General features: G+C 37.7%; 1 protein-coding gene across 2 annotated transcripts in view; it reads right to left on the bottom strand.

Annotated features, from left to right (window-relative positions):
* Window positions 1-3,817: 3,817 nt before the first annotated feature.
* Window positions 3,818-14,984, bottom strand: part of ETNK1 (ethanolamine kinase 1) — a 35,030-nt gene continuing 23,863 nt past the window's right edge. For both annotated transcript variants that reach the window (XM_075051392.1, XM_075051393.1), the window contains exons 7-8: window positions 12,678-12,751; window positions 3,818-10,909 (exon numbers count right to left, since the gene is read on the bottom strand). In XM_075051392.1, the coding sequence (XP_074907493.1) occupies window positions 10,837-10,909; window positions 12,678-12,751 (147 nt within the window). In that variant the 3' untranslated portion in view covers window positions 3,818-10,836. The remainder of the gene's footprint in view (window positions 10,910-12,677; window positions 12,752-14,984) is intronic.

Genomic DNA, 14,984 nt, shown 5'->3' on the forward strand with positions numbered 1-14,984 from the left:
GATTATTTGCAGCAAACCTCCAATATATTCTTGCCTCTCTATTCAATATCTTCTTCTCCTCATCTTGGGTGCTCTGTTTATTTCATGCCTCCATTTTTTAGCCCCCCACTGTCTACCATGTCAGTACACCTTTTCATTAATCACTCTTCTTTCCATTCTTTTCCCATAATCCTTTCCTCATCTTTCTCCTCCATGGTGCTAGCTTCTCTTCCTCCTCTCATTGGAGAGGCACACTTTTCTTTCTGATCCCTGCAAACGAAGATCCCTTCTTTTACTCTTCCCTCAATATACCACTACCTTAGACAACAACTCCGTTTTAACCACAAACATTAGTATTCATGTATATTAAGATTAGGGTAAAGCATTTTCTTGGTTTAGTGCATAAGATACAGAAAATACTTTTTCATTGTTGCGCAGCATTATTAGACACAATTTGATTAGTTTTGTTTATTTTAACCTGCTTTTGAAATCCTAGTACTAATCAGTATCTGCAGTGAGAGACTGCACTGTTTGGGCCAGAGTTATGAGTCATCATGCATTTCTAGTACACCCAACAGGGAAAAGCTTTTGTTTCTTGTAAAATTCTACCAGTCTGACACCTGCGTGACAACTTAATTCATCCACCTCTGCAAGTTAGTCAGCTCCACTTTTATACAGAGGAAATATGAACAAGCTGCAAGAGAGTTCAGTGCAGATAAAACATCACCACTGACTAGTTACTAGAATTGCTAAATCTGGACAAGAGCACCGGGACAGTCAGGAACCCGACCCTCCTTCCCTAGCTTTTAGACATATCCAGTTGCACAATCCAAAGGAGTAAAGAGTAGCCAGTAGATCACTAGTCATCATTTTTCCAAGCCTGAAAGTAAGTTTTACCTTAAAAGCTTAACTGATTTTTGTAACAAGAGACAGAGGAAGCCCAGTGAGTCCATCTTAAGAGGCCAGATCAACACTGTAGCTTGGAGCAACTCGAGTTTGGTAGGTGAGACCCGTTTCAGTCCCCACCAGCTCTCACAAGAGCTCTCACAGTATTACCACAGCCCAGAGAAAAGTGGGGCAGCAGCTGCTTACAAGCTGAAGCTTCAGACCAACTTTCAGAGAGCATCTTAAGTATTTAAAAGGTCAAATAAACAAGGGGTTTTTGATCACTCCCTCCATGGTCTTTTCTTGTTGTTATTTTACTGAGAAAATCTGGGGAAAACATGCTGCTGTTTTTATAGTGCAACACGATTGGCAAACCCCCACTTTAGAGAAGTGTAGGTTGTAGCACGCATGACTAACGATTAATGATGCTCATTAAAAAAATGAAGTTCTGATGAAATTCATTAATGCTTGGCTTGAGTCTTGCTAACAGTTATGCAACATTAAGAGCAAGGCAATTACAGATCTTGGCTGCAACTCATTGAGAGATAAAAGAATACCCTTTTCCCTGTTTAACTCAATGTATGACATGCAGGACTACAAAAATAAGCTGTCTTGAAAAAGCTTCTTCAACAATGAGAGACAGACTGCAGCTCCATTGCCACCTGCGGGTAAGTGCTGGAGTCTGTCATCCCACTCGATTTCCCAGGGCACAGAGGAATAAAGGTATCAACAGAAATTAACTACAATAATGAGCCCTGCTTCTGACTTGCCTCAGTCAGTCACTTGCAGTTGACACCACCTTCAGCCTCTCAGGTGACTGCTATTATTTGAACAATCTTCTGTATTGCTCCTTTCACACTCCTAAAAGTTTAAAAACCAGATGAGCAGCTTGTTTCTAAACAGCAGAGCAAGAGACCAGGATAAGGATGAACTACAGATTAATTGTAGGGAATATTAACAGGGAATTGGAAGCAGCTTATGTCTGGAGTCTCAAGGAAGGCTTCCAAAAGAGTGTGTGACAAGACGTTCGCACTCCTGTCTCAAAGCCAGTTCCTGATGAAAGAAATGGTTTTGGCACTACATGTCAGCAATCAAAGCACACTGTGGGGCTTTAAAAAAAAAGCCTTCTCTACCTGTTCAGTGGCAAGTGCCAATTCCGAAAGAGAACTGTCCGCAGTGCACACCTGTGGATGAGCATAAGAGATTCCAGTGCACTCTCACTACAGCTTGACTCTGCAGTGCGAATGGAAATAAAGCCTTCTGTTTAAGGTATCTATTAGCCTATAAACATCCTATATAACACGAATCAGCTTTCTATTGTTATTAAGGGTAAATGTGCTATTTTGAATTCACTCATAGAAATGCATTTTATATAGTTGTCATTTCAATACATTATGTGTTGGAGTCCACTACAGATGCCACTGTTCTCCCTCCTATTTTATGTCTTGTTTGCTCTGTCTTGAGGAAAACAAATAACCTATTCAGGACCATATTTTCTGGGGTTGCCTCAAAAAACCCTCTTCCTTACTTCCCACAGACAACTTCTAGCTCAGTAAGAGCTTGCTCTATTTTATGACCAAGTTGTGAATGAAGGATTTTCACCCAGTGAAGAAAAGAAAGATCCCATGTTACAACATATTATTTCATCAGCACAGGAGATCTCCTCTTCGCTGCAATTACAATAGTGAACAAAGAATAGCCACAACTTAGCTCTGTGGAAAGTTCTGAGGATTTGGGTAGTGGATGCCAGAGAAACACCATCTCTTGGCTCTAAGCAGCAGCAGTTCAGTAGGGATGAGTAACCCTAGATAATCAGTCATAGTCTGAATATTTTCTATTAAATTGAAAAACAATTCAACTCACCCATTCTGTAGTAGGAGTACTTCAGCAGCAAAAAGCTCCATGGAAATAGGCCACGTGTTTAGGTCAAGAGCCAGCAACGGAGCGTTTTGAGAATCTCGGGCTGCCAAAGTTGTGTGTATAGAGCATCACTCCGTGATCATTACACTTCCAGAAAAGAGTTAAAAGGTGGAGGCCTTGCAAATTAAGAAGGAAATACATACAAAAACCTACTTAAGCAAAGACATATAATAGGCTCAAGTCTCCAGTGTCCTACAACGCTGGATCAATGCTTTTTCATAGTCTAAAGGTTACTCTACTTTTGCACTCAACAGAACTTTTAAGGTTTTGCTTTATTTGCTTGTTGCCTGTCCCTTACTACACATACACTAACTCTGATAACACCTTACTCAAGCCCACTATGAAGACGACCAAAATTTTGTATTTGGTGTATGCAGGAAATGCCCATTTTCAGTGACACGGATGGCAGGGCACAGATTTTGGCCCAAGGGATGTTTTCCTCAAATTCACTGCAGGCAACTGCACAGGGTTAACTCAAGCCCACATAAAATCTGTATCATGGTGAAATCATTCTTTTTAGGGTGCACAATCACAACGAAGGAAGCAGAGTTTTGTTGATGCACATCAAAACATTCCAGTTAACCCCCAAGTATTTAACGTTGTGCCACTAGCACTAGATGCAAAGCCTTTCCTCAGCATCATGGATCAGCCTGTAAAATAGGTCCCCCGTAGTTAACATGGCCTTTATTGTGCACAAATTAAACTTCAGAGCAGCCAAGCTTCACATGCTTTCCTCCATTTCCTCAATGGTAGTGATCCCTCCTGACAGCCATGTTCCATCTAATTCCTGCCTCCCAGATGTGACATTTCAGTGGTCAATGACCAAGCCTATTTAATACGCAAAACTGTTATTAGACTTAACTTTGTACAAGCCAAATACTGGCTCAAAGTATTTATTTTTAGCTGCGTTGTTAATCCCAGAAAGAGGTGTACATTTGAACACAAGTCAAAAGCCTTTAAGAACTCTGAAGTATTCCCTATCAGGTGCTTTCAAACCTGGGGAAAGCAAAATCATCACAATATATGCTAACAGTGCAGTTAGAAACAAACTTTATTGTTGCAGTTTGGAATTATTTACACAATATAAATCTCTTTGAAAGGTACATTACTTCATTTAATCAGTGGTAGAAGGCCTTATAATAGCTTCAATAACATTTAGTTCAAAAGAAATACAATTCACTCCAATGGATAAATAATGCATCTAAACTCCACAACACACAAGAAGGGTCATGGGGACCTTTTGGGGGGATGACAGTGCTGGAAGATGACAAAAGCTTATTTGTAAATTGAGCTTATTTTATTCACAGGACATAAATGGACTCTTGTTTAAAAGAGCACTGAAAAATAAGCAGTAACAAAAAAATGACACAAAACTGAATATATCCCTAATATGCTATGGCCCTGTTTCTGCAAGTATTTAAAGGGTTTTAGATAGCTGGATTAAGAGGCTTGAGATAGAACCAATGAATCTAACTTTAAGTCATATTTAAGAAAGACTGGATACATTCTCGGTGCTGAGACTATTCAAAGCACTTCTGTACAAAGCAGCATTATTAACTACCACAGACTGCATCTGAGATACAAAATGTTAAAAGGAACATTTCTACAAAAAAAAAACCCAAAAAACTAAAAAACTTTCATACACTGAAGACTCGACACCCACCATTTTTTTATAACACTTGAGAATTACTACCAAAAGCTTAGAAACATATACTTTTTTCCAGTTCACATTGCATTTTATGGCATTCTATACAACATTTTTATGTTTCTCTTCCATAGTCTCTTATCTTGTGTTTTGAATGGATCTCTGTGTGGGGGAAAAAAACCCAACCAACCAACCAAAACCACTTAACATAGAAAAAACACAGTTGCAATACAACAAAAAAAGGCTGGTGCAGTACCTGAAGCTATTTCAGCATTTATTTTCAAAGTTTGTTAGATTTCAAGTAACTTGTTTGCTTTCTAAATGTTCACACAACTTTTAATTTCCACCAAGTTTTCTCTGTGTCATCTCTCTATAAATATCAAATCAAACATATTTGGGAAGTCCATGAATTAAGTTGCACACCATAGGCAACCAGAGACAGGAGCTCAACCATTTTGAAGGCTACAGAAACAGCCAGTGTAAAACCTTGAACCAGAAGTTTGGTCAACTGGTGAAGTCTGGCCAGTTCCAAGATCGTAACAGGCTTCAGGGCCATTTCAGTCAGTTTTCTGACATTTCACAATAATAATAAAACCCTTTAATAAAAAAAATCTCGTGCAGACCACCACCTACACTATTAAATACACAGAAAAGCCCAACACACACTTAAGTGTTGCAAATTGATCAACAGCATAGGGGTTTTTTTTAATAACCTTTTGGAACATTTCTTCCTTCTCTCCACCCAGGTTGACTGGTTTCCAAATCACAGGAACTTAATCTCCACAGATCAGACCAAATGGAAAAGTCATTAAAAAAAAATTCAAAACAATGCTTTTTCCAGTGTCTTACCACATCACTTAGATAGAGCACCTCCATACAGGCAGCACATACAAACATTTCACACATTTTCCTTTCCATTCCAGAGGTCTATAAGAGACAAAGTTTGGTTTCTTCCAAGATGTCCCAACTGGATTTGTGTGGTTTCTCGCTGCTGAGAGCCCCTTCCTTAAAAGTTGTGCAGTTGGCTAACAGAACACCTACCTTGCACAATACCAAAGGTCACGGCTTTTCCCATCTTTCACAACTAATGAAAACAATCAGCTTGCAGCCCACAGTAATAAAAAAAAAAAGGGAAGGGGGAAGAATCAGCTGCAAGACTGCTCAACATCAGCCTTGCACAACCTCAAGGTTTGCTCAAATGCTTTGTGTTCTAATACTATAATTAGAATCTGCCGGGTGTGGAAGAGATGACAGGAGACAGTACCCAATTCCAGTAGTTTAGTAATACAGCACACCTCAGAAGGCATCCAAGAACACAGTAAACAACACAAAAACATTAAAACAAAGCAAAAATAGACAGCCACCTCAAACACAGACAGGGGTAAGATGTGGTCAACCCCCTCTGCAAATTAGAGGAAGGACTACACCAAGCAAGAGATTATATTCCTCCAGGTTATAGAACAAAGTTCTGTTTAATCAGAAAGTTACCCAAGTTTAAGATTTCTTCTGGTAGGAGTAACAAAAGAATATTTTTGTAAGCTTTTGTTAGCTGTCAAAGGCTGTTAAAAAATCTGAACTTCATTTTCAAACAAACTTTACCTTTTACCATTCACTCTTGTCCTTAAACCATGCAGGTAAATAAGCATATCCAATACCTTGCTACATTAAAAGCCCAAGTTTCCATGTGAATTATTTCCCTTTACTTATAGCCAATGAGCCCATCCCTCCTCTTGACTTAGTACTTCGATAAACTCACTTCCCAGGACCCTAGTAACATAACATGTCAACACTGACAAGCATGCATACCTTTCATCCAGAGCAGGTAAAGCTGACAGGATGTACAAACTGTATCAAGATCAATTCGTCAGATGGACAATGAGATTTACACACCAGTATTTTCCAGCAGAGTTATTAAACACAGCAGTGACAAGAATAAACTAACAGCTTGAAGGACACTATGGAGTTCAAAACAGACAGTGAAAGGCAACAGTAATGAAACAGTCAGGCATTTGGGAAAACTATGCTTCATTATGTCTGTGCTTCCAAGATTAAAGGCCTCTTCAGAAAGGGAATTCCTACACAAAAAAATTCTGATGAGAAGTCATGTACTGACTAAATAGAACATAATTTTAGTCCAAAAGGAAACAGTGATGATTAAGCATGGAAAGGAAACTTCTATAGTAACGTTTCCCCTAATGAAGTAGGGTTGTGGACACAGGGAGGAGGGGGAGGGAATGGCACACAGGGGAAATACCTCAGTTAAGTTTCAAATAGTCTAAAGGGGCTACCAATAGTTCTAGTGTTGAGGAAAATAACTGGTAGAACTATTTTAGTGATTTGGGCATTTATTATGAACATTTACAAGTTAGCAACTAATCCTATTATAAGGCTATATTGACCAAAAACATTAAGTTGGGGGACTTCTATCACAACTCAATTGCTGTCACCATGGGAGTGCACACTTTAAGAGTACTTCAATTCAACATGCTCATGTTTAGAAGTCACCAGCATTCGAGAACGTATAGGAAATTTTTGGAAGTTTAAACAATTTTAACAGCTTTCCCTATTCCACAGGTACTACATGTACCTCCAACACAGTTTGCCCTATTATTAGAATAGACTTTCTCTTCATCTTAGTTCTGTACGAATTCCTTTATTCCCAGAATCATTCCCAAGAGCAAGATGTCAAAAAAGCTTAACGGGGAAAAAAAGACACCAGACACTCAAGGCTATAAATGGATACCTTAACAAAAAACTATTATGCTCTGTTACAAGTCAATTTAACAAAAGAAGTCCGCACACAGAGTTAAGATTTCTTCTTTACATCAAAATTTCTACAAAATAGGAGAGAATACAATGCAATACACGAGTCCATAAATGCAAGATACAGTACAATTCACACTAATTTACAAATGGTTATTTACACTGTTGTATATACATATACAGTCAGACCTGGTTAATGCAAATTTGGTAAGTCCTTTTAAAATGCAAATCAAAAAGTCTAAACGAAGGAATTTAAAATTATGTGACAAGAGACTAGTTATCATTCAGAAATCTGTAATGCTTAGGTGACCTAAGAAATTAGGCATGGATTAGCCAGATCTGACTGCAGAAATGAGAAGAAAAAAATTCACACTATTCTGCTTTACAAAAGCAACCAGGCCACTATGGTCTATTGACTTGATGCTATTTATGCAGGAATGCCCTTACTAATAATTCTCTTCATATTTACAATATAGGTTTAACTACAGTAAGAATTATTAATTTTGGCATTCATGCCCTTAGCTTAACATAAAGGCAACAGAATATCTTCTTGGCAAGTCACAGTCAAAACTACTACAGGATGTTTCTAGAGCTCAGTCATTTTTTGTCCTCCTTCAAGTATCTTAACATTTCTATTAAAGAGACTGAGATAAATTAATTGAAACAAGTACATGTTCTCTAGTTCGGTGCTCTAGTACCTAATTTACATTCAGAAGGTCCTGTATTCACAGTTTCAAGCTACCTTATAATCTGCAATGCTATTGCAAACTACTGCTTCAAGCTTAACACATCTGTAGATATTCCTTAGCAAGTGAGAATATCTGAGTGCTACTGGCTCAAACGATGTGGAACAAGGCTCAAGGTAACTGGCATTTCATTTTGGAAAGTGTTTTACAGTATTTCCTCAGAACTTATCAAGAATTGTTTTAATCTGCACTTGTCTTGAAAGAAAGCTGATGCAAAGCAGCATTTCAGTGTGTAAAATCAACTTCAACATGCAAAATGAGAGCCTCTACCAGTACTGCAAAGTCAACCACTGTAACCTGTGATGATCCTTGTGCTTCTTCAAAGTGGCTCAGGAAAAGCTTGCAGTATTTACTATCTGCTTCAAAGTGCTTTTATGGGATTCAGTGGAACTTCATTCCACAAGAATGAGATTGAGCTGCACTCATGAAGAGCTTTGGTTCTGCAGAAGCAAGCTTCCGCTCCTACAGTTATTGCTACTTGAGCTATACAAACAAAAATACTACTGAAAAAAATACACTAACTCCAAACTTAAATAGTACTGGTACCTGAAAAGGGAATGTGTTTTGCCAACTGTTGGAAAAGTTAGGATCTGTCAAGTGTTAGGTTTCCCAAGACCAAGTGAACTTCACAGTCTTTTTCAAATATTTCACAGATACAAAGCAACACTGCCAGAAATAAAGCCACCACTTGAAGAAAATAGTAGTAAGAGTTCAAAAATCTTTATCACTCTTACTTCCAAGCACATCTTGCTGAACTTAAAGGGACTACTACCAAGACAGCAAGGTATTATTCAACATACGTCAATAATGTCAACAGGGAGAAAGTACGAAGATTAAAGTCTTCAGTGCTTTCATGAGCTCTAGCAACATCCTTGATAACTGCTACAAAGGAAAACATAAATGTCTATTTTAGCTATTTGTTTCTATTTAACTACCAGGAAAATTTGTCCAGTTTAGTAGCCTCCAACTAACAAATGCTAACGAAAATAGTTACCCAATTTCAAGTTAGAAAAAAAATCCCAGTTCTCTCATTTGTATTAGGATTTTTAAGGTTTTGACTGAAGGAAATTTAAAAAAATTGGAAAGAGATGAATATAAACAAGAGAAAAAAAATCCCAAACCTTGCTTTTGTAAAATAACAGAATGCCATTCAAAATGGTCTTTCAATGTGAAAATTTTTCATTCACATCAATTTTCTTTGTCCTGAATCAATCCAAGCTTTTGTAAAGCACATATGTATATATATGTATGCGTGTGTGTATACACATATACACATACATACACACAGCAGTGTGCCATAAAGCAATTTTGAATAAATATCTTTGCTGGAGCCTGTACAACAGACTCCCCACAATATTTACTCTTCAGGTAAGTTTGTGTTTGCACGTGTATATGCACACACACAGACTTTGTACATGTGGGCACTTATGTGACCAAAGTGCAAAGTTTTTCAGAGTATAATCAGAGTTGAGTACATGCCTTGCCCAACTCCACACTGCATTGTTGGGTTTTATTTGTCTGTTGTGGGTTTCTCCTCCTCCCACCCCACCCACCCCCCTCCCCCTTCCAGATTTAAAGCCTCTTTTCCACACAAAATTATACATTGTTTAAGTAAACATTTTCTTTTCAATTCACATTTTGTAATCCAGACCATTCTTGGTATCATAGCTTTAAGAAATAAGAAAACGTGTGTGACGATCAAAGCCCCATTGTTCAAGTCATATACTTTTCCATATTATCCTTCAAACTGGAGACTTTGAAAAGTAATTCACTGCCACAGGAAAAAACAAACAAACAAAAAAACCCAAAAATACAAAACAAAAAAACCCAGACATACCAGAATCTGCAACTACAGGACCATGCATTTAAGACTAGAATCCAAGGTTAGAAGATGACAAAGCAGAAAGATGTCAACAATATACGAACTGTAAACCTAAGTGTCTGCTCCCCAGTACAACAGAATCTCTGTTCACTAATCTTCAGTTCAATAGTCCATTCTGCTAGATACTGCTGAAGCACATCAAATATAGACACCAGAATAGTGTTCAAATTTAGAATCAAGGTTCAAAATGGAATATAGTTTTTGAATAGGGCTCTTTTGCTTTAAAAGTACACTTAATAAACAAGCAGCTTTCCCACACAGAAGTTAGAGATGGTACCTTGTCCATCTAACAATATGATGGTACGTATCCTCAAAGAATCTGATGGCCAACAGAACTTTTGCATTTCTACAGCTTAATGCATCAAGAAGCAAAAATCAAAATGTTATTTATCATTTCAGCAAGCTAGTTGATTCTTATACGAAAGAAAAGTACCATCATATGGAAAGCTACCTTTTTTGTTTTTAAAAAAGAGGGAAAAAATTAAAGATCATCCTAATCTTTTTCCCTGGTTACACCACAGTGGTGATCTCTCAAGTCTATTATCACTCATTTTGCTTGTATACATCTAAAACATTAATATTCTCTGACCATGTTTTCTTTAATATAAGTTAATGCAACTTCAATAAAATAAGTTGTTTAAACAAATCCTTTGGAACAACTTCACTGTCTGCACCCAACTTTTACAAAAATGATGAAAGCAGCAATGGAATCATGTTAAACTTGTAATAAATAATTCACATACAACATATGTTAAATTACAGAGAAGTATTAAATTGCCATTTCTACAACTTTTTATAGATTTAGCAAGTTTCTAATCTGTTTTATATCAACAGCAGTACGTATGATCTTTATATTAAATTTAACATTGAAGGACTGTTTAGAGGCATTATTTATAAAGCAAGAACCACCAAGTGAGCATTACAGAACTTCAACAAATATTTAGCTTTTTTCCAGTATCTGTTCTCAGAAAAGATTCAGGGGTTGTCTATCCACTTGGTAAGTTTCTTCCTCTTCATTACTCAGGAAGAGTTAGTGTCATGACCTCCAGCTTCATTTTGAAATACTGGTTAAACCGAACAATTGCATACCTATTCAAAGGAAGAGAGAGATTTGAAGTTAAGAGCAGATAACTCCTTATACAAAACCAGCCACGCTAGGTGGGACTAGTCAAAAGTCCATCTACCCCAGTACACTGTTTCCAACATTGACCTTTAGCAGCTGCCAAAGGAAGAAATTAAGAACAGAGCAACCATATTATGGTACTTCCTCAGCACCACCACCCCACTCCCAGCTTGCTACAGTTTGCAAAACAGATGCTGTTCTGGAATTATCAAAGGTGGTTTTTTTGTGTTTAATAGTTCTTAATAGAGTGTCCAACAACGGACAGCTACAATTCCAGAGAAATCCTATCTTGATCATTGCAAGAATGACATTTTATTCAAAACTGACAAGTTTTCAGGTTCTACCACCTGTGCTTTAACTTGGGGGTTTTGTGCCATCTAGTGGTTACTAACAAGTACTTCTACTTGAGAATAATTAGATGCAAGAAGAAACTCATATTTGTCTCATTTACAAAAATGACACAACTAAGCCTAGTAAACTGGCTTAGTCTGTGCAAAAAATTCTAAAGTGTGATCTTTTACCAAATGAAATGATTAACTTTATCACCTCGCCCAGTCCCCAATAGAAGGATGAATTCCTCTGCTTGTCAGCATGAAAGACCATTTAAAAAAATGCCAAAGACATACATATACACCATTGGCCAGCATCTCAGGAAACAGAACTTAACATTCATTAGCTTTACAAAGACTCTTTAAAAAAAATTAGGAATTTCCAAGATCAACACTCCATGCAACAAATAGTAAACAAGCCCCTTTGTACAAAACAGCCCCGTTTCCTGACTCTTTGTCCTGGTTTTGGCTGAGATAGAGTTAATTGTCTTCCTAGTAGCTGGTATAGTGCTATGTTTTGGGTTCAGTATGAGAAGAATGTTGATAACACTGATGTTTTCAGTTGTTGCTAAGTAGTGTTTAGTCTAAAGTCAAGGATTTTTCAGCTTCTCATGCCCAGCCAGCAAGAAGGCTGGAGGGGCACAAGAAGTCGTGAGGGGACACAGTCAGGGCAGCTGACCCAAACTGGCCAAAGGGATATTCCATACCACGTAACATCATGTCTAGTATATAAACTGGGCGGAGTGGGGCTGGGGGGAATCACTGCTCAGGAGTAACTGGGCATTGGTCAGAAGGTGGTGAGCAATTGCATTGTGCATCACCGGTATATTCCAATCCTGTTGTTAGCATTATTGGTTTCTTCCTTTCTGTTCTGTTAAACTGTTCTTATCTCAACCCATGAGTTTTACCTTTCCTCCCGCCCCCAATTCTCTCCCCCATCCCACTGGGTGTGGGGGGAGTGAGTAAGCAGCTGCATGGTGCTTAGTTGCTGGCTGGGGTTAAACTACAACACTTGAGTTGGAAATGTAGGTCTTGCATCTGACAGATAGTACACCATACTGACCAACTTGGCATTTATGCCTTTTTCTCTCCAACAAAAAAAAAACCAAACACTCAATGCCCCAAAACATTTACTCCTTTAGTTATGTTCCTTGCCTTGTTATGCCATGGGTTTTAGCCCAGGGGCACATACTAATATAGAGAACTTTTAGCAACAAAAAGCACAGACAGACAGCTTTTACTGTCTTGTTTTTTCTTAATTTTTAAGAGTTATAGTATGATCACATAGATCAGGTCTGTTGCTCAGACCTCATAGTTTCTGATAGCTGGGGTGCTGGACTAGATGGCCCCACAGGTCCTTTCCAGCCTCAAGTATTCTATGATTATATGTAGGAAGCACACTTACCCTAGAAAATCGAAGTCAATGGTGGAATATTTGGCTTGAATTAGAGCCCACAATCCCCAAAAGAAGTGGGAAGCCTGAAAGAAAAATATGTAACTTGTAAACATATTCTTGCATCGAGACAAAAAGTTATCTACAAGAGAACTTTCAAACCCCAATCTTTTTGTAAAGTTATTTGATATCTCTTTACCAAAAAGACTCATAAACAAGTATTATAGAATTAATTCCTGGCAGTTGGAGGAGTAAATCCTGACTCTCCATGTGTCACTTTGAAGAAAAATAATGTTGCATTTATGAAATAGGCCATCTATTAAGTAGACTGTTGTACAACCATATACACCATGTTAAAAAATGCACATAAATAAGACTATCTCATGTCTACTGCTGCTACCTAAATTTGTTATTCTACACATATTCAACTCTAGTGCAAATACAAAATTCCTTTTGAATCTTTGATTACAACCCTTAGGCCATTATAACTACAACTCACTTTCACTACTGACTTGGACAAAGAGATATGATCTGTAGCTATATAAGAGAATCTCTAATTCATCAGCATTTACACAAATTTCTCATCTGTTCCAAACTTACTTCTGAGTCCAGATAAGTAGTCTGGAAGCACATGTTCAGTTTCAGATTGAAACTATGGATTACATTAATGATATGATTGCTAGTATACTTCAAATGAACAAATAACATGTAATGGCCATGAGCTTGATACTCTCCTTGTATAAGACCTTTCTGGACCACCCAGGTTACAAGTGATATACTTCAGACTTCTGTTCAGTAAATAACTGCTTACAGTAATTACCTAAATTGTTTCCTGAAACTTGCATGTAACACTTTACCAAAAGTGTAGAAGACACATGCATGCACACATGCCTGAGAACACCTTAAAATGGCAACTATTGTACATACACGTGAATCTTTCTTGTACCTGCAGTTTAAATAACTTCACCTGATAGCAAGCAGTTTGCCATTTTACACCAGCATCCAATAAGTTTAGTTTGTATTTTCTCTTAACAAAGCTTCCCACATTAACTGACACAAGAGTGTTTGGCAGTATTTATGCATTATGTGTGGTCTATAGTCAAGTCTTGAACTGTTCTCCATGAACTCTATCCTCTTAAACATTAGCATGACCATAGTTTAAAACTGACAAAAAAATGCTATGTATTTTAAAACAGACCACCAGCCTACTTAATTGCATATCTTTCCTAAATGAATGGGACAGCTGAATTTAACAGTAACAGTTGATAAAGTTTTTAAAAGAGTAAGAACAAGCAAGCTAGTATTTTTAAGGGCTTGTTTAATAATAGTCTTCCTGGAATGTGAACTGTAGGTATGCTTGAATTAGTTAGAAAGAGGACTGAAATAAGGCCAAACTGGCTTTTTAGCCTTAGTCTGCCTATGACTAGTTTGGCATGCTATTCTTCAGGAGAAAGCAAAACAAAAGTTACCTAGCTATTGGGTAAAGGCACTTTTGCTGTAGCATTTCCTGTCACATCCTCTAGGCAAAACAAGATCAGCACTAGTCGGAAAACGTAACAAAAATAATGTGAACGTATGAAGTATCTTCCGAAATCCCACAGAGATTGAGTTTGGAAAAAAGATGATGACATCTTCAAACTGCTTCTAACAGCATACATAATTGGGACATTCAAAGACTCAATGCCACACCTATTTGACTTCTTATTCTACCTCCATGAATTACACTTGATGTGGGGTTTTTTTCCATGAAGGACAAGGCACCAAAGACAGATCAAAATTGAACACACTCCATCCTTTCAAAGGGAAAGAACAAGGGAATGAAGCTTTTACATCCAAAGTCTGCAAAAGACAAACTGACAAACAGAAGACAGCTTATAACACACAAGATACAGGAGGAGCAGGGAGCAGAGTAACACAGCCAGTCCTCACACTCTACAGAAAGGCAGAACTTCTGGGGAACCCCACATCAGACTAACATGTGCACTTCACTACCATTTAAACCACTAAGGCAACCAAAACCAAATCTAAAAGCAACTTGCTGCTTGCCAAGACACTGCAGGCAAGGAAAGAGTTAAGGTAGTACTGAAAGACTCTAGAGTGACCCAATTATCTGTTAAAAACAATTCTTAAAAAAATTGAAGTATCCTAGTTTCACTCTAACAAAATTTTAACATCTTATTTTAAAAAGGCTTTTCAAGTCATAAGATTTATAGGTCTTTATGAAGCACTACCTTGCTCTTCTGTCTTACCATTACAATAGCACAGACCTACCATAAGCTCTAGCCAACTCAAAAACATGCCAGACCAATAAGCAGCCAA

The sequence above is a fragment of the Buteo buteo genome, chromosome 19, assembly GCF_964188355.1.
Source record: "Buteo buteo chromosome 19, bButBut1.hap1.1, whole genome shotgun sequence".
Classification (NCBI taxonomy): domain Eukaryota; kingdom Metazoa; phylum Chordata; class Aves; order Accipitriformes; family Accipitridae; genus Buteo; species Buteo buteo.